The sequence below is a fragment of the Arachis hypogaea genome, chromosome 14, assembly GCF_003086295.3.
Source record: "Arachis hypogaea cultivar Tifrunner chromosome 14, arahy.Tifrunner.gnm2.J5K5, whole genome shotgun sequence".
NCBI classification, from domain to species: domain Eukaryota; kingdom Viridiplantae; phylum Streptophyta; class Magnoliopsida; order Fabales; family Fabaceae; genus Arachis; species Arachis hypogaea.
In genome coordinates, this window is record NC_092049.1 from 5,703,439 (window position 1) to 5,727,126 (window position 23,688).

Genomic DNA, 23,688 nt, shown 5'->3' on the forward strand with positions numbered 1-23,688 from the left:
GAAATTTAAAAGTATTTTTCAATGATCAGAGACAAAAATATCCGCAGAGCAAAAAATCAGGGTCTATTTGTCCTTTTTTAAAAAAAAAAAAGAAAGGAAACATGTTTTACTAATCATTCACCAGCAAAAATTACTTGGACGAAGTAAATGAAAAAACTGTTTATCTACCTTTTTTATAATAATTAGTTGATATTTTTTTAAATTAGTAAAAAATTATTTTTTTAATGAAATAATAAATAAATATCTCACAACAATACTAAGAAACAAATGTTTTTTTAATTCCTATGATATTTTTCTAGACTCAAGACTAATCTGCAACAAATTTGAGTTTTTTTTTTTTGGACTAAGGCCTGGGCCAACACAACCCAGGCCCCAAAGAACTCCTAAGCTGCCACAACAATTCTCATTGTGCAAGAGAGGCGCTGCACTTTTCTTCCCTTGCAGCAATTCCCTTTTCCCATCTGATTGCAAACACATTTTTCAATAGGTTTGACATTTGTGTTGCTTCTGAAATCGATCAAAACACAGCTTCTGTTTGATGCATCATCTATAATCCAATCTCATTTTTCGCTGCAGATTCAATCTTCTTTCCCGTTTGTGGCTTCTTCCGAATCTCTCATTTCCTTTGCAAGTGTTCCAACTTCAAGGCCGTTGTCAACCCCGTCCGCTATCAACCCCCTCCACCCTCCGGCAACAGCAATCCAGTATCGCAGAACACCACATCACCTTGTGTACAACTCGTCAATTCCATAGATTATGCTCAAGCTAGTTATTCGCACATGTAACAGACACAACTTCACCATTCTACCAGTAACCTAATCTAACATCCAAGATCAATGTCAAAGAGCCCACATCTGTAAACACCTCCATCAAAGTAGCACCCTCCGAGCTCCGCATGTCTCATCTGCTACGTCTGCCTCTCAAATCCGAAGTGTAACCTGGAGCGCCAAGTTATTATCCACAGCACCTATACAATTCGCCACAGCTCCCAAAAAGCTCCCTGTCAACACTTATTATGTATTAGCACTTATTGAAACGCCCAAGATGTCCTTACGAAGAATATTCCTGATGGAGGGCTGCATAAACGTGATCCAATTTTGGTGAAGAAACCCCTGACCTGTGAGCTTGGCGACTTCATGCGCTAATAAGTTTGCTTCTCTGGGTGCCCAGGTAAAGCCACAATTAGGCATGCCTTTTACTAAATACAATATGTCATCTAGTATAACCTGAATATCTGCAATTGATGCATGTGACTTTAAGGCTTGAACCAGTATCTGATTATCTGATTCTATGATAACCTTCTCCATCTGAAATTTTTTTGACATAATTAGAGCTTCCCTAACCGCTAATGCTTCCGCAGCTAATGGCGAAGTGGCGACTATTGTGGAGTTGATTCCTGTGAGAAGGGATCCGTTAGAGTCTTTGAATACCGCTGCTGTGGCTCCTGCAGAGCGTGTCTCAACGACCGCTGCGTCAACATTGCATTTGATCCATCCTGCCGGTGGCGGTCTCCAGGTAACCCTGCTACCTGACCTTCTTACACTAGTTGAATGCTTCGCTGGTTCCTCTTCCAATTCTGCAAATTCTAGTTCCATTAGTTTAGCTTTGTGAATCACTGCTGTTGGATTAGGACTAGTCCTCTGATGCACTGCTTGATTTCTTGCTTTCCACACTTCCCAAACTAGAAAACCAACCTTACTGCTCCAAAGATCATAATTAGCCCCTATATTCAACTTCATTTTTCATAAAATATCCATCATCCACTTCCCAAAAGAAGAGACTGATAGGCTCATAGAACAACACTGGATTTGGGCTCCAAACCATACTGCTCTAGTCCAGGGACAGAGTAGCAATGCATGCTCTGTGGTCTCTGGTTCCTGCAGACAAATAGGACACATAGGGGTGTTAGTGACTCGTTTATTAAACAGATTTCCAAAGACAGGTAATATGTTATGCGAAGCTCGCCACAAAAACGTTCTAATTTTTTGGGGAACTCTTAATTTCCAAATCTCCTGCCACAAAAACTTAAAATCATCACTGGTAGATGGGTTATTATTGCTACCCAAGCTGGCTTCACTCCTAGCAACGTGATAACCCGACTTAATAGTATACATGCCATCCGACTTGAAAGGCCAGCTAAACTTATCCTCCCTTCCAAAAAGACTTACTGGTGTTCTAGTTATTTTATCGACTGAAGCTCCATCAAAATACATCCGTAACTTATTCATATTCCACCCCTCACCCTCAACAACCAGATCCTTGACAAACTTAATATCATTATTCCTAATGATAATATTCTTATCCATATTCATAATCCACATGTCTTCCTTGGTTCTCACTCTCTTTCCATTCCCTATCAACCATCTTCCATTCCTCAAAAGAAAGTCCTTACCATGAACAATACTCTTCCACATCCATGAAGCTGCCTTGCCAGCCTTAACATCTTTAAAGTCCTCCTTTGGATAGTAAATAGCTTTCAGTACCTGAACCCATATTGCATTAGGATTTTCTAATATTCTCCACGCCTGTTTTGCCAAATGCGCTATATTCTGACTATATAAATCCTTAAAACCAATCCCTCCATCCTTCTTACTAGCACAAATCTTATCCCAGCTCTTCCAGTGGATACCTCTTTCCTTATCTGAAGACGCCCACCAAAATTTGGCTATTCTTTTACTGAGCCGTTGACAAAATCCTTTAGGAAAAAGAACCACATTCATAGCATAAGCAGGTATTGCTTGGATAATCGATTTGATGAGGACCTCCTTCCCAGATTGATTAAGGAGTTTTTGTTTCCACCCACCTAGCTTATCCACCACTCTGTCCTCAATCCAACTAAGAGCTCTATTCTTTGATCTCCCCCAGTGAGCCGGAAGCCCAAGGTACTTACCTGGTCTATCCCAAGCTGACAAACACAAAATCTCTTCAATATCTACTCTACTTCTAATAGATATCTGATTCCCAAACGTGATCCCGGACTTATCCAAGTTGATCCTCTGTCCTGAGGCTGCGGTGTACATGTTCAAAATATTAATGAGCTGGAAAATTTCCTCTTCACTATCTTTGGAGAAAATAATACAATCATCTGCAAAAAGGAGGTGTGAAATAGCTGGAGCAGTAGGCGCAATTTTAACTCCCAAAATCATGCCCTCTTCTCTAGCCTTATCCATTAAAATTGTAAAAACCTCAGCTGCTATGATAAAAAGGTACGGTGATAAGGGATCCCCCTGCCTAAGTCCCCTCTGCGGCTCAATGGTAGACGACAATAAACCATTAATCTTAATCTTATAGCTTACTTGTCTCACACACTTCATCAACAGCTCTATCCAATGAAAATTAAACCCAAAGGCCCTCAGAATTGCTTCTAGAAACGACCACTCTAATCTATCATAAGCTTTATTCATATCAATCTTAATGGCTAAATTCCTAGAAGCATTCATCCCTTTTTTTTGTCAAAGCATGGAACATTTCCTGCACTATGACCAAATTGTCCTGAATTAGGCGTCCTCCCACAAAAGCACTCTGAATGGGGGATATAATCTTGTCTATTATTTTCCTAAGCCTATTAACCAACACTCTGGAGATAATTTTGTAAATAAAGTTGCAACAACTAATCGGCCTAAGCTGATTAAGGGTTTCCGGATGATTAGCCTTAGGAACAAGTACAATAATAGTTTCCCCAATGCTACTCGAAAAACTCCCGTCTTGAAAAGAACTCTTAACAACGTTACAGACCTCTGTGCCAACAACTGTCCAGTACTTCTGAAAGAAAAGACCATTTAGACCATCTAGTCCCGGTGCCTTGAGACTTCCCAAACTAAAAGTATCCTCTTTAATTTTCTTATCAGTAACCTCCTCCATGAGCTGCTCATTCATATCATCAGTCACTCTAACAGGAATATGGCTTATGCACACAGCCATATCTAAGTTCTCTGAGGCCTTAAAAAGATTCTGAAAGTGATCACCTGCTAGCTTGAGAATATCCCTTTCCCCACTCACCCAAACCCCTGCAGAATCCTTTAATCTCTCTATTCTATTCCTATCCCTTCTTTGGATAGTAGAGGCATGAAAGAATGATGTGTTCTTGTCCCCAAATTTCAACCATTTCACTCGGGACCTTTGACCCCAATATTTCTCCTCTTGTCTCCATAATCTAGTAATCTGCAGTTTAAGCCTGTTAATCTCGTCTTGGCGAGACTCTGTAAAATCAGCTTCCTACATCTGCTTGAGGTGAAACTTTAAATTTTCTATTTCAATATCTGCCCTTTTAAAGGTAGCTCTACTCCATTTGGTCAGTTCCTTCTTACAATTTAAGATCTTCCAATTCAGATCTCTCCAGTGATTAGCTCCTGTAGTACCAGCACTCCATCCTCTTCTTATAACAGTATCACAATCAACATGATCCACCCAATACGCCTCAAATTTAAAATTCTTGGTCCTTCTACCTCTAGGTTTAACATTGAGAACTAGAGGGCAATGATCTGAGCTAATAGGTGGTAAGGCTGAGAGCGTAGCATGTTCAAAAACTCTTCTCTATTCCCAATTGACAAGAACCCTATCAAGTCTCTCCTTAGTAACACAGCCATTCCTTGGATTACTAAACCACGTATATTTCATTCCTTGCAGTTCCAAATCGAAAAGAGCATTCTCATGTACAAAATTCCTAAAGGCTTCTATCTGACTAGTTGGTTTAGGATGCAAACCCACTTTCTCATCTTGTGAGATAACATCGTTAAAATCACCTATCAACATTCTTGGCTGAACCAAATTGCTACTCACAAAAGTTAATTCCTTCCACAAGTCCCTCATTTTCTTGTAATCCGGGTGACCATACACAAAAGTAGCCTCCCAAACTTTATCATTACCACTACTAATTCTAGTTTTAATAAAATTATCACACCAAGCATAAATATGAACATTTATATTACTTCTCCAAAAGATACAAAGTCCCCCGGAAAGCCCCCGGGATTCTACACAAAACATGTTTTCAAAACATAACTTTCTCCTGATCCTATCGCAACTAAGTTTACTAGCTTTAGTCTCCATAAGGAACAAAAGGGACGGCCTGAAAGATTTACAAATATTCCTTAATTCATGCACTGTCGAAGGGGCCGCCATTCCTCGACAGTTCCAGCTGACGACAATCATGGCTGGTGGTGGGGCATGTCAAGGCCCGCCTCCTCAGCCATGTCTGTTTCAGCATCTTTTTTACACTTCTTACATGGTTGTTGCACACAAATTTCCTTAGCTTCCTTCATATCATCTCCATAGTCTAAGTTGATGATTAAATCTCTCTTTCTTTTGAGTTTCAGGTGTACCCCTAAGTTGAAAGCCAGCTCAGAAGCCCACTGGTAAACAGTACTCTGCTGAGGCATTGCAACGCTATCATGTTCCATTTCATGCTGATCCTCTGCTAGCTCAACGAAATACTCCTCACCATTTTCCATCATCTGAATCATGGTTTTGGAACCTGCATTGACAATTCTTTTCATTTTTGGTTTTTCTCTGTAACTCCACAACTGATCTGCATTTTGACATATAGTATCTGTCCTCTTGTTTGTTTGTTCCTGTATTTTTTCGGTGAATTGTTGGCTTAGTTGAGGCTCCTTTTTACCGAAAAGCAAATTCAGCTCTTCCTTTATTGTTAGACGGGCGCTATTGTTCATTCCTCCTTCCTCTGCATGCAGGTTTCCTATTTTTTGCTCAGTTACCATCAACACAGACTGCTGGAAGTCATCCAATGTTATTTTCGGAACAAAAGATTGGGCCTCCTTATTCTCCTTGACTTGTACATGGTCCTGTAGCCCCTTAGAAGGTTGCCCTGCATCCCAATGATCCTCTTCTGCCACCCGAAGCGTATCCTTCCCTTTACTCATCCTATTAATAAAGACTCTTGGCTCCTCACTCAGTCGTAAATGCTGCTCCTCATGATTAACACGCTTGGATGATAAGCTTTTTGATTCAACATCAATCTGCTCCCTAGATCCCTGGCTCTCACTGCGATGGACTCTCTGATGCTCCAGGTTAGGCTCGAAAGAACTCTGAAATCCTCTCCCTACTCTGTTTTCCGTACAACTTTCCTCTGCCCTCTGCTCCTTCAAGGTCTGTATGTTCGCACACTCTCCTTCACACGCTTGTATATCATCCACCCACTCCCTGCTGCCCTCCTCGTCTTGCTGCCTTGCCCCCTGTCCAGAATGGTCTTAGCTCTGTTGACTCCCAATTCCAAAGCATACCGCGGTTTTGTGGCGTCCCAACATGCTATAGCCATTGGATTTTTGCATTCCTTCTTGTTATGACCAAAAATTCCACAGTTTAGGCAGTAGTTATCCTGAATCCTTTCATATTTAAGATCAACCCACAAATCTGGATAATTTTTTCTAGTTAGCCAAAAACCTGTAGGTAAAAGTCTAGTGACGTTCAAAATTATCTTCACCCTCAAAAAGGTTATGTGAAGTAAGTTATTCCCTCAAATTTGAGTTTGTTTAAACGGATTATTCAACTAACGGGAATGGATATGACACCAATTAAAACAAATATTATATTGTTCATAGGTCTTCGTTTTGGGCGGAGTGGTTTGTTTTTTTCTTTCATTATTTGGGTTTGGATACATGGACTTTTGCTTAAAGCCGAACTAATGATATCTAGCCCTATTTGGATGCCTAAGGCCCAATCGTAGCCAGTGTATGCCAAAAACCAAACATGACAAGATAAAAAAAAAAAAGACAAACATGAAAATCTTTCTTTTCGTGAAGAATAAAGTTGGTGATTTCGGATTGGTTTAGTAAACCTTTTTAAAGAGATATTTCTATTTTTAAAAAGTACAAGTATTTTATTTTTCGTTTGATAAATCAAAAAATTTATATGCTTGTACTTTAAGTTTTTAAAAATTAAAACTGTTTTTAAAAATCAACTTATACTTATCAAAATTAAAAAATCTAATATAATTTTAAATATTAATTAATATCTAAATTTAATTCTTATATTAATATCGATAAAAATATTTTTAAATTTTAAAAATTATTTTATTAAACATATTTATTTTTATTTATATTTATTAAAAATTATTTTTAATTTAATTTACCAAATACATAAATACTACCACTTTTCAAAAAATGACTATGAACAACCGCTGAGAAATATCATACATTTATATTATATTATTCTTTATTTTTTATTTTTAAGTAGAATAGTGAACGTAGTATATCTATACATTTTTGCTATCCCTTTGTCTTTTAACATTTTTTTCTTCATTGAATCAGTCGTCGGAAAATAATTTCCACACAATTTGCTCCTTAATTTCTCATGACTACTTTTCGAGTCTAACATAAAAATCAAGGTCCCGACTTGCATTGAATGTTGTGAAAACGAAGGTAAATTCCAATTCTTCGTTGACTTTAAGCTATGCATTTGCATATATATGCACACGTTTTCCACTGTTAGTTTTCATGCACACAAGTTATATGATAAAATTATGCTTAGAATCAAGAACAACTAGTTACCAATTCCGTTTTAAAACACAACAAAAATTTAGTTTTTCCATGCATGCAATGATGTTTCTTGAGCAGAAGTATCACCTAATGTTCTGTTTCTTCCTAGCTTTACTTCCATTTGCCAGTGTTGGTCAGAGCCATAAGAACATTTCATTGGGTTCTTCCCACACTGCACAAGCAGGTAATTCCACTTGGGCAGTATCACCATCTGGTAACTTTGCAGTTGGTTTCCAACAGATTGAGGAGAATGGGTTCTTGCTATCCATTTGGTTCAACCAAATACCGGAAAGGACCATTGTTTGGTCTGCCAATGGAGGAAACCTTGCACCAAAAGGTTCCAAAGTTGAGCTTACCTCAGATGGATTTTTCTTGCTGAATGATCCCACCGGCAACCGAATATGGTCTGCTGGATCCTCCGGCAGTGGAACATCCCATGCTGCCATGGTTGATACCGGCAATTTCGTGTTGGCGAGTCAAAGCACCGAGTACTTATGGCAAAGTTTTGATCATCCCACTGACACAATCTTACCAGGACAAGTTCTAAATCAACCAAGTACTCTTGTTTCTAGATATTTGGAAACAAATTACTCAAGTGGAAGATTTAAGTTTATATTAAAAGATGATGGGAACCTTGCACTTTATACTACACAGTATCCGTGGAGCTCTTCAAATTTTAATTATTGGAGTACACATACTTCTGGCAGTGACTTCTCATTAGTCTTCAATCAATCTGGGGTTCTTTTCCTTCGGGCAAACAATGGAAGCATAATCAGCATGATATCATCAAAGACTGCTTCCACCCAAGATTTCTACCAGAGAGCAGTGCTTGAATATGATGGAGTTTTCAGGCATTATGCCTACCCGAAGAGCAGTAACTCCAATACAAGAAGCTGGAAGATGGCATGGTCAACTGTTTATTACTTACCGCCAAATATCTGCTTGGATATTAGGGAAGATTATGGCAGTGGAGCTTGTGGATTCAACAGTTATTGCACTTTTGATGATGGGAAAAAGAGTTGCCATTGTCCATCTGGATATAGCTTCATTGATCCAGCTGATGTGATGAAAGGATGCAGACCGGACTTTGATTCACAAAGTTGTGATGGATCTTCCCCAGAAACAGATCTTTTTGATTTCTATGAGATGGAAAATACAGACTGGCCTCTGACAGATTATGAATATTTTGAGCAAGCGAATGAGGACTGGTGCAGACAGGATTGCTTGAGTGATTGTTTCTGCGCTCTTGCCATTTTTAGAGATGCTGGGTGTTGGAAAAAGAAGTTACCCTTCTCCAATGGAAGGAAAGATCCCAGTTTTCAAGCAAAAGCTCTGTTAAAGATAAGAAAAGATAATTCTACCTCCAAATGTGAGGGTCCAGTTAGAAAGAAAGATCAATCTAAGCTGATTATAGTTATCTCTGTGCTTCTAAGCAGTTCAGTGTTAATGAACTTGCTCCTATTAGTGGCGGGTTTTTCAGTTGTATACTGGTGGAGATCTAAGAGTTCTAAGGCAAATCAACCTAGCCAATCCATTGTAGGCACTTGTCTTAGAAGTTTCACTTTTGAAGAGTTGAGGAAGGCAACGAATGGGTTCGAGGAGGTGCTTGGTCAAGGGGCATTTTCAACTGTCTACAAAGGAGTTTCATTTGATCCTACCTGGAGCCACATTGCAGTTAAGAAGCTAAACAACATGGTCAAAGAAAATGAAGAAGAGTTCAAAACAGAGGTAAGTACATTTGGTAGGACAAATCATAGGAATTTGATCCAACTCTTGGGATTTTGCAATGAGGGAGACCACAGAATGCTTGTATATGAGTTCATGAGCAAAGGTTCTTTGGCAAGCTTCCTTTTCGACACCACCGAAAGGCCTAGTTGGTTTCAGAGAATGCAGATAGCATTGGAGACAGCTAGGGGAATCTTGTACTTGCATGAAGAGTGTAGCACTCAGATCATACACTGTGACATTAAACCTCAAAATGTTTTGCTTGATGAATCTTTCACTGCTAAGATATCTGACTTTGGCTTAGCCAAACTTTTGAAAATTGGTCAATCCAGAACCAATACAGGGATAAGGGGAACCAAAGGGTATGTTGCCCCTGAGTGGTTTAGAAACATGCCAATTACCATCAAGGTTGATGTCTACAGTTATGGAGTGCTATTACTAGAGATCATTTGTTGCAGGAGGAGCTTTGAAGCAAATGCTGAGAATGAGAACCAGATGGTGCTGACAGATTGGGCCTATGATTGCTTTCATGAAAGGAAACTTGATTTGTTGGTGAAAGATGACAAAGAGGCCTTAGCTGACATGAAGATGGTTGAAAAGTATGTGATGCTTTCTTTATGGTGCATTCAGGAGGATCCATTACTGAGGCCATCCATGAAGAAAATCTTGCAGATGCTTGAAGGGTCTATAGATGTACCCGCCCCTCCTGATTTACCTTCATTGATAACTACCATCAGTCTGTAGCTTAATGCATTTGGCTAATAGCCTAATACTGTTTCATACTTTCATTTTCTTTTGTTGTGTTGTCACTCTTTCAAATAAAAGTTCTTGCGTCTATTAAGGTGTATTAGATTATTTATTTTCTTGTGTTCTAAACATAGATCAGGTTTGGAATATGGCTAGTCAAATATGAAAGCCAAGGTTCCATCATATTTATTTAAGAAATGTAAAAGAGAACAAATTAAGGTATAAATATTAATGGTGAGTTCATATAGATATTTAATGTAGATATCAATGTCAAGGGGGTTGGGGTAATTTACTATTTTTTGTGCCTATCATACCTTATTAGATAGATTAATATATGACAGGGACTTTGATAGCTTATCATGATGAGAGGACTTGTATATAACTATATATACATATTCATTGTTAGATTAGATCTCTCTCCTTTAGTGGCCGTTAAAGCAATTCAGAATACTTTATAGTTCAGTGAAGAACTGAAGATCCTATGGGCATGGACGTATTGTTTTCTTGTTCATCAATTTGCAAACACCTTATTCAGGTATATATTATAGGAAACATTTCAAGTGTACCGGGAGTATCGATGCATCAGTTGTTTTAACCGTTGATTTGAATTATAAAAAATATATATAATATATATTAATTGAAATCAACGGCTAAAACAATTGGTGCTGATACTCCCGTTGCACTTGAAATGTTTCTTATATTATATGATAATGCTAAGAAGACAAAAAATAATAAATTTTATTAATTTTTATTAATATTTTTTTGTTACCAAATATTTTTAATATTATATTCCCTCAACTTGCATTCTACTTTTATTCCTGCAAGTTTCTTCACTCATCACTCATAGGAAAGAAATGGTATAGTGTTAGGGACGTTTAACTCCGTAGATATCGTTGTCATGGTGTTATTTACAATAATGTCAAGCATCCAATTAGGAGAGAGGTTTATGCACTATTATAATAATATAATATAAGTTATAAAAATGATGGAGTTCCTTTCTATGCTGAGTCAAGGGAAAAAAAGTTAAATAAAGAAGTTGAACTTAAGTTATAATTATATACCACCAAATAATTACTGTTTAAAGTATTAACAAAAAAAATTGCATACGTACCAACAGACATACAGAGATGGTTCATCAAATTCTTTGAGGGTTCAACCTTCTATTTGCATTAAGGGAGTCACTTAGATAAAACGGCTAAAATGTTTTTTTTTAAAAGATATTTTTAAGTAACTAAAATTCAATACATATAATTGATTAAATTATATTATTTTTAATATAATTAAATTAGATAAATTAATTTGGTCAAAAAATTAATAAATTATATTTTAAACTGATCTAAATTAATATTTTTTATAAAAAATAATTACAATATTTTTATTATAAAAAATGACTAAAATATATATATATTAAGAATCCTAAATTTTAACCCTTTTTTGTATCGTTATAGGGTTAGAATTTAGGATTTTTAAAATTAAAAAAAAATATATATAATAAAAATATTTTATTCATTTTCTATAATAAGATTATTGTAGTTATTTTATATAAAAAATAATATTAATTTAAATCGATTCAAGGTTTATTTTACCGATTTTTTGACCAAATCAATTTGTCCGATCTAATTTTGACAAAATAATAGTTTAATCAATTATATATATTAAATTTTAGTTAATAACAAATATCTTTAAAAAAGACGTTTTAAATATTTTTATTAGAGTGTCTCTCTTGCATTAATTGCAGCTGAACTTATGAATTGATAAGTCAACTGAGAGCGTATAAACAAATATATATGGCACGCTTGAATTATAATTATCTATACATTCAATTTTTGTAATATAAATTTTATTTGAATTGTTTTAAGGAAAATGAAGGAAGATTGAAATGTATACATTATACACTAGGATATTACAAGTTTACAACTTCCTAAAAGATTGTCTGGTTTAATTAATTAATAACTAGTGACAATGAAAAGTTGAAAACTAATAGTTCTTTTGATTGGATAATAAATTAATAATTGGACCAAGTTCACTAGTGATACCGCTTCTTTACAAGTTACAAATATGAAGGACAAATTTATGATGGAGAAATAGTTAAGAATAATTAACTAAGGTAACTAAGGTAACTAAGAATTAAGAATTCAATCTAAAGCGAAACGCACGTAATCATAAAGTACAGTTTATGATATTTAATTTAAGATTCAATAATAGCTTAGTTCAAACGTGAGACAAAAAAAAGAGGTTCCCAATAATTCAACCCCAAAAGGAACGCTTCAATCTGTGGGCGTCGCAGTCGCATTTGCCTCCGATAAAGAAAAAACCGAAAAGAAAAGTGTGATCATCGATTATCCATTATTTTCTTTTTTTTTTTTGGGTGCAAAATCTTTATTCAAATGCAACTTTACTTGTAAAGATGCTAATAGACTAATAGTAGAAGACATTACAAACTTAATCTAGCAATAGCTTCGTTTCTAAATTATGAAACACAGATACTTTGTTAAGTTGTCGTATTTATGTGTTAGATATATTTTGAATACGATATATACTTAACGATATTTTTTTTTTTGAACAACGGAGCTCAACACAAATAGTGGAGCGGGAAACTAACAATAAAGAACCTGTAAAGACCAGAACAAAAAACTGGCCCTAGTATTATTTCCGGCATTGCCATCAACAACAAAAGGAATTCAAACTACTCCACTCACTATAACAGATTACAGATTTATGGAACACCTCCTCAGCACCTTCTTCCGTGTTGTTGAAAATCCGCCTGTTCCTCTCTAGCCAAATGTTCCAAACAACTGAAAAGAAACATATAAGCCACCTATTATGGTCTCCTTTCTTGTGAGCAATACCTGTCCAACTCTCAAAGTGTTCCTTTAGAGAGCCCGGAATAGACCACAATCTCCCAAAGTCAGATAGCCATCGACACCACACCTGTCAAGTAAACTCACAGCCCAGAAACAAGTGATGTATATATTCAACTTCTTTTTTTACACAAAACGCATATGTTATCACCATGTTGAACAATCCCCAGTCTATGCAATCTTTCTTTGGTATTCACTCTTCCTACTAGCGTAAACCAAATAAATAACTCCACTCGTGGTGGAACCAAGCCTTTCCAAATGCTTTTGGTGAAGCTGTAACTGGTAACTTCCTCCGGGAGGATCTCTGACTGCAATACCTGCACAAAATTGTTAGTTGAAAAAATATCTTCCTTGTCAAACTTCCACACAACTCTGTCTAGCTTATCCTTTACTAACTTAATACGCCTTAAAGTTTCATGTAAATGATCCACTAATTCCAACTCCCATTGGTATAACTCTCGTCGCCACTGGAAGTTCCAAATCCACTCTAACCCATCCCAAAATCCACAATCCCCTATTACAGATCCCTGTTGGTTTGAAATAGAGAAAAGCCTTGGAAAACTCAACTTTAGCGAGCCACTTTGTAACCAGATATCCTCCCAGAATCGAGTCCTCCTTCCGTCACCCACCTCCATAGATAACCCCGCAATCATCTTATCTCTCACACCACTATCCCTGACCTGCAGATGACAGATATCCTTCCATGGGCCTCCTCTAACAGGTAATGTCTGAGTCGATAACATCAAATTGGGGTTCAAGTCATAGCAAGAACACACAACCTTCTTCCATAATGGGCACTCCTCTTTTGAGAACCGCCACCACCACTTGAATAGAAGTGCAGTGTTTCTAATTACTGCATTACCAACCCCCAATCCACCCATCTTCTTTGGGGCTTGCACTAACTCCCACTTAACTAGCGCCAGACCTTTCCTTCCTTCCTCCTTACTCCACAGGAATCTCCTCTGTAACGATATCAACTTGTCTACCACTGCCATTGGCATCTTATACAGACTCAAGTAGTACACCGGAAAGCTGTTTAATACAGATTTAATAAGGACAAGCTTACCCGTCTTGTTGAGTACTTTTGCCTTCCACAAGCTGAGCTTCTCCTCAACCTTGTCAATAATTGGTTTCCAAGTCCTGACTAGTCTTGGGTTTGCTCCTAAGAAAATGCCAAGATATCTTATTGGAAGACTGGCCTCCTTACATCCCAAGTAGTTGCACATGTCGGAGGTCCACTGTTGCTCGCAATTGATTGGAATTAAACTTGATTTATCAAAGTTAATAGATAACCCTGACATCATCTCAAAGCACCTGAGCAACCTGGCATAGTTTCGAATAGTTTCCTCCTCTGGTGGACAGAACAATATAATGTCATCTGCGAATTGTAAATGTGATAACTCGATATTGTCCTTTCCAACCAGCAGCGGCAAAATACGTTTGTTCCTGACTGCTTTCCCTATCATCCTGTGCAGTACATCCACAACTAGAACAAACAGAAATGGAGATAGGGGATCACCTTGTCTCAAGCCCCTCTCCATCTTGAAAGGTTTAGATGGTGAGCCATTTATCAGGATTGACATAGACGCAGTGCCAATACAATCCTTAACCCATGTCCTCCATTGCCAACCAAAGCCCATCTTCTGCAGCACAATATCCACGAAGTTCCATTTTACTCGATCATAAGCCTTCTGGAAATCTATTTTGATAATTGCCGCTTTTTTCTTCCTATTCTTTATCCAGTGCACTGTTTCGCATGCAATAAGTGCTCCATCATGAATTTTCCGCCCTTTCACAAATGCGCTCTGGGTCTCTCCTACTAAGCCTGGCATGACTGATCTCATTCTTCTAACCATCACTTTGGAAATTACTTTATATACACAACTTACCATGCTGATCGGCCGAAGGTCCTTTATCTCCTTTGCTCCGGTAAACTTAGGTGCTAGAGCCACCCAGGTAATATTGGACTCAGAAGGTAGTCGTGACGATCGAAAGAAATCCAAAACAGCTGTCATGAACTCTACACCAATCTCATCCCAGCACTTCTTAATGAAGTTCATGTTGTACCCATCACTCCCTGGAGCCTTTGATGATTCACAATCCCAGACGGCTTCTCTAATCTCCTCCATTGTCGGTATTCTCTCCAGAGCTATCAAGTCTTCTTCACCAATTCGATTCACCAAACCGTCCCTAAAACCCACTACCGGTGATCTCTCCTGGTGATATAAATCTTTATAAAAATCTCTGATAGCAATTTTGATCCGAGCTTGATTTCTTACCAACCTACCATGAATTACCAGAGCATCAAGTCTATTGTTCCTCCTTCTTGTCGACGCCAAGTTATGAAAGTACCTAGTGTTCTTATCCATATCCTTCGCATGCTTGGAACGTGACATCTGCTTCTAGTGGATTTCTTTCCTGACATACCATTGCTTACAACAGCTCACTAGTGCCTTCCTTCTAGCCTCCACTGTATCATCATAGTCTCTATTTTCTGCCAACTCATCAACCTTCCTGATTTCCTCCTCAAAACGCTGGATTTTCCTATCCATGTCCCCAAAATTGTCCTTATGCCATCTTTCCAGAGGTACCGTTAAAGCCTTCAACTTATCTGTGAACCGTGCCGCACTAAGATTCCTCCATTCTTCCCTGACCATCCTTAGAAAACTGTCATGTGTAAACCAGGAATCTAAGCTACGAAAGGGCCGTGGGCCACCTCTAGATCTGGTATCCTCCACTATAATCGGGCAGTGATCTGACAGGCCTCTCGGTCCCCCTTTTAAATGGATCTCTAGAAACTCCTCCATCCATTCTATACTAACTAGGACTCTATCAATGCGACTGCAGGAGCGGCCTCTAAACCAGGTAAACTTTCGATCCTGCAAAGGTAGGTCCACTAACTGCATATCTTGTACCCAGCACTTGAAGTCTTCAGCAGACCCTGTTAACCTATCATGTCCTTTCCTCTCTTCAACCTGAATAACCTCATTGAAGTCACCTATGTAGCATATCGGGACTTGACATACACCAGCTATAAAGCTCAGTTCCTCCCACACAGCAAGTTTTTCGAGGCTATTATGAGCACCATATACCAAACAGAAAGCACAAGGAAATTCATTTTTCAATAGGACACCTTCAACACATAACCATCTCTCTCCTTTGTAGCAATTATTCATTCTAAACAACATAATATCCCACATTAACACCAGCCCCCTGGACGCGCCTTCCGATCCAACATACTCCCACCCCACAGCATCACTCCCCCAAATACGAACTACATCAAACTTAGTCACTACTGGCATTTTAGACTCAACCAAACCTAGCATGTTTAGCTTCTGTTTCTTTTTGAGATCTTTAATCATACTCAGCTTACCAACCCCCTAACCCCCTAATATTCCAAGAGCCAAAAATCATTTCAAAACTTTGGTACACACCTTTTTTTATCATTTTCGGTCTGCATCTTCGCGCCTTTTCCTTCTGCTTAGCCAACCTCCTCTTTTGGGCAAGCGCTTCATTCTGTTCTTGTAGAATCGCCATTATGTCGTCATCTTCATCGCACTGCACCGCTCCTGATTCAACTGCAAGGTCCCATGCCTTTTTATTTTCCTTCATTTGCTCTTCTCTATCCGGAACCCTTCTATCATTGAGACCATTGTATCCGCTTTCAGCATCCTTCCCTGGCCCATTATCTCCACCGCCCTCCTCAATTCTTGCAGCAGCCAACGGCATAGAGTCTTCTATTGGTTTGTCGCCGACGTTAATGATTTCATCCAAGCCGTCTGCACCATCCTTTCCCAGCGATAATCTCTGTCGCTGGGTCTGTCTCTTGACCCCATCTTCCCTGGAGGAACGGACCATTATCATCACTGGCTCGGAATTCATTGTAGGCTTAGGGATAGCACCCACTGGTTTCGGTTCATTTGCACGGTGGCCAGATATGACATCAGTCGCGTCGCGCTCCTCCCGTCGGAGGTTTTCGTCGCCAGTTTGTGCGCCTCCACTCCGTCGTGGTCCCGGTTCGTTGCTCACGTCCAGGTTGTCTCCTTCAAGATGTGTGTTCGCTGCCGATCCCGATCCAGGAGATGGAGAGCTCCTGGATGGACAGATACTGGTGTCGCGCTCCTCCCGTCGGCGGTTTAGGTCGCTAGTTCGTGCGTCTCCTCTCCGTCGAGATCCCGGTTCGTTGCTCACGTCCAGGTTGTCTCCTTCAAGACTTGCGTTCGCTGCCGATCCCGATCCAGGAGATGGAGAGCACCTGGATGGACAGATACCGACCCGACCCGGTTGCCTGATCCAGCCTTCCGTTTCTGGGCCTGCGGTTGGTGAATAGCAGCCCAAGCCCCTTCCCTCCTTTCTTATACCACCTAATTGAATATTGGGCTAGCCCTTAAGCCCTTTTTGCTTCTGATTTTGTCTCCAACAGCCACCAAAATTCTGCCCTTCAAGCCCGTAATCCCAAGTTACCGTTTGTTCAGATTCAGCATCAATTAGTAAATCATGAGATCCCTTGAAATCTGCTATCCCCTTCATAGCCGAATACTCCGTTACCTTCTCAGAGTTAAAGTCAATTAAGTTACAATAACTCCACTCATTCAAAATGTTTTCAGAAATTACTAATCTACCATTTCCAGTTTCTTCCTCCCTTGGCATAACTATCAACCCACCAGCCACCGGATCTCTCATTGCCACCGGTACTATCGAATTCAGCCTGCTTGTATCCACATTCTCACATGTTTTTGGTAGGCCAGAAGTGCTAACATCCTTAGGCTGGCATTGCGATCCATAACTCTCATGTCCAACCTCCTTAACAAGGACGTCAAATCCACTAGTACCAACGGTGATGTGAATCCACTCATTGATAATGTCCATAATGCAAGTGTCAATTTGTATCCGTCCTACGCTGAAGGAAAGACATGATTTTGTGGCTTCATCGCACCCAACAACTTCGCCCCATTGACTGCCAATCAGCTTAAACGTCTCCACAGACCATGTATGCAACGGAACACCAAAACACTCTAGCCATACCTTACGGGTTTTACTACGCTCCTCTTCATCCCATCTCCAGACGCTATGGAAGAATTTCAACATATTATTCATTTTAAACGTGAAGGCTTCTTCAGCACTTAAAATACTATCAAATGTCAGGAGAGCTTTGTATGCTCCGAGTTCTCGTATCTCCACTACTTGCGGTAAATTCTTGCCAATCATGGCCCTCAGAGGCTTATAGTCAATAGCCTTACTCGTACTACCTATTAGGCTTCTCTGCAACCAGACCAGATTCTCATTTTCCACAGGCACTTCCATCTTCTTCGTCCACCCATTGCCATGAGGATCCCCTTTTCTTTCCTCTTTCCTCCGCTCTTTCACCTTTGTCCCTGGATCCCTTTGGCTAGCCCCAGGTTGGGCTTGAACTTTCACCGTATTATGAACAGTCAGTGCCATCTGATGTCTCTGAGTATTCGTCGTTTTCGTCGTACGTCGATACCGAGCTTCCCCTACCGAAACGACCTTGCCCCGTAACCTCATTCTATTCATTTCCGCGATGGCCTTCATAGCTCCACCCTTTTGTTGTATACCTGATGAAGGCAAAAATGTATGTGCTCCATTTTTTTGTTTTCTGGATAGGTAGATATCATTTATGCGTCCTGTCCAGTTGAACAAATGATACAGCTCCTTCTTTGATATATCTTCTGGAAGGTGTTCTACAAAGATAGAAAATGACTGATTTTCCAATAAAAAAAATATTTTTTAGATATATCTGGACACACTTAAATACCATCACGTGTTAGTGTATCCAGTCTTATTCTTAACATATATTTTTAAAATAAATTTAGATATAGTATATATTATTATTTATTAAAACAAAAAATATTTTAAATACTTGATATAATTAAAATAAGACATTAAAAATAATAAAAAATTTTAATTTATATATTTTAATATCAATAAAATATTAAAATATCATTACGATTTATCTAAAAAATACTTTATATTTTATATGTATGTGTATCTCGGTGTCATATAAAATTTTAAAATTTGCGTGTCGGCATGTCCCGCATTGTGTCGTGTCCCGTGTTCGTGTTAGTGCGTGCGTTATAATTTCTAAATAAACTTTTTATTCATGCTGAAAAAGAAAATTTTATTTCACATATTTTTAATATAATTTTATTTTATATTACATATTTTATATTAATAACTAATTTAATTATTAATTTTTAATGTATATATAACCATACTCATCATATTCACTTTATAGGCATATATTGGTAGCAAGTGGCAAGGTACGTATATCCACGTGAGTCGAGATCGTATTGTGTTTTAAATATTAATTAAAAAAGTGAAAGTTTCATTAGAAGATAGGAAGAATTTGTTAAACTTTAATTTATATAGTCTAATTGATAGATTTCTTCCTTGTTTAAGATATTTCTACTTTTGGACAAAATATGATTTCTTTGGAAACACAACTCATTCACGGATTCACCTTTACATCCAACCTTGCTTGTGGGTGTAAAGTCGATTGATTTCATTTTTAATATAAAATATCTTTTTTAAATAAGAATAAACTAAATATTTTTTCTTAAACTGTAATATTAATATTATACTGTTGATCATAATATTCTGTTATTGAGAAACAGGTTAATCTAGCAAAAAAGAAAAAAAAAGTTCTACATCAAATAAAAAAAAAAAAAAGCGTATCTTGCCATCTATCTAGTATCACCTATATATATATTTTTTTTCTTTTTTTAAAAAAATGTTATTTGTTATTAGAATTTAATTTTTATATAAGTATAATTGACAATAATGAGTAGAGTAGGGTAGGGTCTGAGCCTCCCTGCGAGTTGAAAATTTCATTAAATTTTTACCCTATTCTACGTGTGGTGATGCTAGGTAGCCAAAAAATAATTATAATATAGAAATATCACGTAAAAATTTTTATTCTGTTGATAAACAAGTGATATACACCTTCTTATCACGTATTTTCCTTATCACCTACCATTTTGTTGCATGTTTGAAGTTATTAATGTTCTTTTCAAAATCAATTTCAGTTTCTCCCAAATCAAATCCCTAACATCTCTCAATCACATTATTATCCATTAAAATGCAATAATCCTCTGCAAAAATTATGAAAGTTAAATTAAAAATTTTTAACAACTTCTACTATATAATTTATATTTTACATATAAATTATTAAAAAATAAAAAATAAAATATAAAATATAAACAAAAATTAAAAAATAAATTTTTAAAAATAATTATTAACTCGTCATATTAAAATCAATAAATAAGCATAGATACGAATATTAAATAAAAATATTAAAATAATTAAAATCATGACCTATTAGTACACATATGAGATAATTTGAAGAATACAATAAGACGTATAGTTTAAAATTTGATAATATTAATTATAAAAAATTTATTAATTATAAACTTGATGAAATTATGAATATTATGAGTACAAAATTATGGATGTTATTAATATGAAAATATGGATGTTATGTATATGAATTCATGGATGTTATGAGTAAATTTATCAATTGAATAAATTAATTTAAGAATTTGACATTTTTTTTAAATTCAATTATGATAAAAATTTAAAAACATTTATGTTAATTTTATAGTTACTTATGCAATAACTAGAAAATTATATGTGTATGAATGTAATATCTAATAAACATGAATTTAATTTTTAGATGTTAGTTGTACGTAATTATGGATGTTATGTATATAAACGTATGGAAATGTTATGTGTATGAACTTAGTTAGTACAATATAATTATAAATGTACATAAAAATACAAAAAAAAATCAGTTTATTACCATACCTCATCAAAGCTAATGTAATTTTTCATATTCTCGAAAGTTGATTGACTGACAATAACCTCGTCGGGTGAGTCTATGTTGTTCAAATTCTTCGGCACTTTCTACCATAGGTACCATATTAAGGTTGAATTCAAATATCATACTATTTGTAATGATAAAGATGATTTCTTGTAAAATTTCTTAACCTATTCTAATTGTGCTTGCAATTGTATTTGAGTTGTGAATTTTGAATGAAAATAATTAAATTAACGGAAACAAAATTATATTAGGGTAACTTTCAGGTTTTGTATCTCTCCATTGAATTATGATAATTGACTTAACAAAAATACAAAGTTATTTACAATAAAAAACGGTAATGATAATAATAATAAAACAAAAGAGCGTTTATGATAATAAGCAATTACAATTATTGAATTTATGTGATATTATCGTATCTCCATTAGATAAAGAAGCATAGCAAGAATTAATTACAATGATAAATCATAATCATTATTAATTATTATTATTAATCTTTATTATATTCTTAAATATAAAAATTAAATTATAAAAGAAAATATTAAATATTGATTACAAGAATGCCTAATAGTAAGGGATATAATATTATAATTAATATCATTAATAAGTGGAGTTGATAAGAGTACGATAAGTGGAATGATAAGAGAGTCGGCTAAAAAATAAAACTGTTATTAAATGATGTAAATGAAGTATATTATAGAAAGTTTTAGCTAATTATGGCTGAAAATTTTAGGTTACCAAACTCTTTTCTTCTACGCGCGGGTTGAGAATCTCTCGACCCTAATCCTACTCGCACCCTAAAGTTCTAAATCTTACCCTACCTTATCATACTTGCAGAAATATCAAAATTTTTCAAAATAAATATAAAATTCAATGATTTCAAATTTCATACATATTAATAAATGTTCTAAATTATTAAATTAATTAATTAGTTTAGTAGTTGTTCGCTTATCACAAGTCATTACATGAGAGAGATTGTGAATTTAACTTTTACCTCCTTCACTATATACTTAATTTTTATAAAATATGTGTTATATATAGGGTGTAAATAGAATAGGATAGGGTATATCATCCTAAATCCGTATCCTATTCTATCCGCACACATACCTAGACCGATATCTACCCTAGTCGCAGCGGGTCGGATAGCCTATCCTATTCGAATAGATTAGACCGGATTAGATACCTACGAATAGGATATATATTGCCAACCCTATATATAAGACAATATAAAAAAAATTACACAAGCATAAATATAAGTAGATATAGACTCTTTAATTAGAATAGACAAGCATTTATTATGTTACTTTCTTGTAGTTTAGTTCCATTGGATGTGTCTATGCCCACCATAGAAACCATAGGCCGTCCATCCGTGGTTTTATATGTAGAAAATATTGACCCGTTAAGCTTTTTGCATAGTGAAGACATTAAATAGACAAACATATGTTAGTGAACTAAACAGGCTAATATAACATTCTCAGAGACATCTATGTGAATTGTGAAGTGTTTCCAAGTTCTAAGTTATTGTTGTAAATTTGCTCCTAAACAATGTACTCATATAAATCATATAATAGAGTAGTAGTGGATGCTTGCGTTAGCACATTATGCCAAGAATATAATGATGAGGTTTTGATGGTTTATGATTTGATTGGTTCATATATGAGACTACAAATTTTAGTTGAAATTTTGTTAATGAAGGTTAGAAATATAATTATTTGTGTAATTTTTTTATTGGTTTAAATTTTTATGATTAGTGATTTTATGTAGATTTTAAATATTTATAGTTTTTTTTAAAGTAAGTTATAATAGTATATATACCACTATAACAAAAATAATTTTTAGCGATAATAATATAATAGTTATTATATATCTTATTTATTATATATTTATGCGATTAAAAGAGTCTTTATTGATAAAAAGAGATCTTAGTTACTACATATCTTATTCATTATATATTTTTTGTAATTGTTCGTTTCTTTTGTTGCATACTTTTTGCAGCGATTAAAGGGATCTTTATCAATAATTATATAATTGTCGCTAAAATTTTTTAATAACAAAGTATAAAATATCTAATATTTAATTGTCAATAAATGTATTAATAACTAATTTTATTGTTACTAAAAACTTATGATGCACGGACACTAATACGAATACAGGACACGCGGACACATGAATTTTAAAATTGTATAAGACACAAGGACACGACATATATATAGAATATAAGTATTTTTTAGATAAAATACAATGAATTTTTGATATTTTATTGTTATTAAAATATAAAATAAATTTTTAACTGTTTTTAATATCTTCTTTTAACTATATAAAAATATCTAAAATATTTTTTGTTTTAATAAATAATATATATTATTTCTAAACTCATTTCAACAATACATGTTAAGAATAAGGTTGGACGCGCTGAGACATTATGATATTTAGGTGTGTCCAAGTGTGTTTGGAGAAGAATTTTTTATTTTTTATTAAGACACAGTTGGACACGTGTGTCGAACGAGTGTCAATGAGTGTCGTGTCCGAAATGTGTCCGATACGCGGACACGGCAACTCAACAAAGTGTCCGTACTTTATAACTAAAACTACCATTTGTACATATGAAAGATACATATGCATATAAGAATAAAACGACAATAGTAACCGTTTATATGTGTCAAAAGTATTTTAATAGACCAATTGCGTAACCAACGTTCGGATACTTTTAGCACACAAAAACCATCTTTCCATAATTACAATTGTCATTTTATTCTTATATAGGTATATTTATTAACGTCTATATATTTTATGTATACAAATGGTAATTTATTCAATTAATTTTTTTAATAGGGTATGTGCAATGCTTGAAGGGCTCAGTAAAAGCGATATAATAAATTAAAGTTCACAATTACGTGTTGATTATATAAAATTCATAAGAGAGTTCTATATATGCATATTTCGTACTGGCCTTGTTCAGCTTTTGAATATTCTCCATGATTATGTCACTACTGACAATTTGCTTATTTATTTGTTATTAGAATTTAGA

The 23,688-nt window shown here is 35.8% G+C and overlaps 2 protein-coding genes across 4 annotated transcripts; one reads left to right on the forward strand and one right to left on the reverse strand.

The window, feature by feature from the left end:
• Positions 1–403: 403 nt before the first annotated feature.
• On the reverse strand, positions 404–1,739 carry LOC112742135 (uncharacterized). The gene is made up of 4 exons (XM_025791380.1): positions 1,118–1,739; positions 939–1,000; positions 727–815; positions 404–461 (listed from the first exon to the last, which is right to left on the reverse strand). Exons 1-4 carry the CDS (start codon positions 1,737–1,739, stop codon positions 404–406), a joined length of 831 nt encoding a protein of 276 aa, XP_025647165.1.
• On the forward strand, positions 444–10,209 carry LOC112741179 (G-type lectin S-receptor-like serine/threonine-protein kinase LECRK2). 3 transcript variants are annotated; one of them, XM_072215406.1, is made up of 6 exons: positions 444–1,170; positions 1,361–1,515; positions 5,313–5,351; positions 5,688–6,023; positions 7,263–7,373; positions 7,600–10,209. In XM_072215406.1, the coding sequence occupies exon 6, from the start codon at positions 7,935–7,937 to the stop codon at positions 9,957–9,959; it is 2,025 nt and encodes a 674-aa protein (XP_072071507.1). In that variant the 5' UTR covers positions 444–1,170; positions 1,361–1,515; positions 5,313–5,351; positions 5,688–6,023; positions 7,263–7,373; positions 7,600–7,934; the 3' UTR covers positions 9,960–10,209. The 3 variants fall into 3 exon arrangements, with proteins under 3 accessions (XP_072071507.1, XP_025645831.1, XP_025645830.1); XM_025790046.3 differs by having other exon boundaries at positions 5,313–6,023; XM_025790045.3 differs by lacking the exons at positions 444–1,170; positions 1,361–1,515; positions 5,313–5,351; positions 5,688–6,023; positions 7,263–7,373 and having other exon boundaries at positions 7,391–10,209.
• Positions 10,210–23,688: the final 13,479 nt, after the last annotated feature.

Bases quoted from the DNA above. Each gene is read 5' to 3' on its own strand.
- LOC112742135 (XM_025791380.1), bottom strand. From the start codon at position 1,739: ATGAAGTTGAATATAGGGGCTAATTATGATCTTTGGAGCAGTAAGGTT. The intron at 1,001-1,117 runs GTCAGGGGTTTC...AAGTGTTGACAG, and splicing joins TGAAGTCGCCAAGCTCACAG to GGAGCTTTTTGGGAGCTGTG. The intron at 462-726 runs GTGATGTGGTGT...GTTTGCAATCAG, and splicing joins ATTGACGAGTTGTACACAAG to ATGGGAAAAGGGAATTGCTG.
- LOC112741179 (XM_025790045.3), top strand. From the start codon at position 7,449: ATGCACACAAGTTATATGATAAAATTATGCTTAGAATCAAGAACAACT.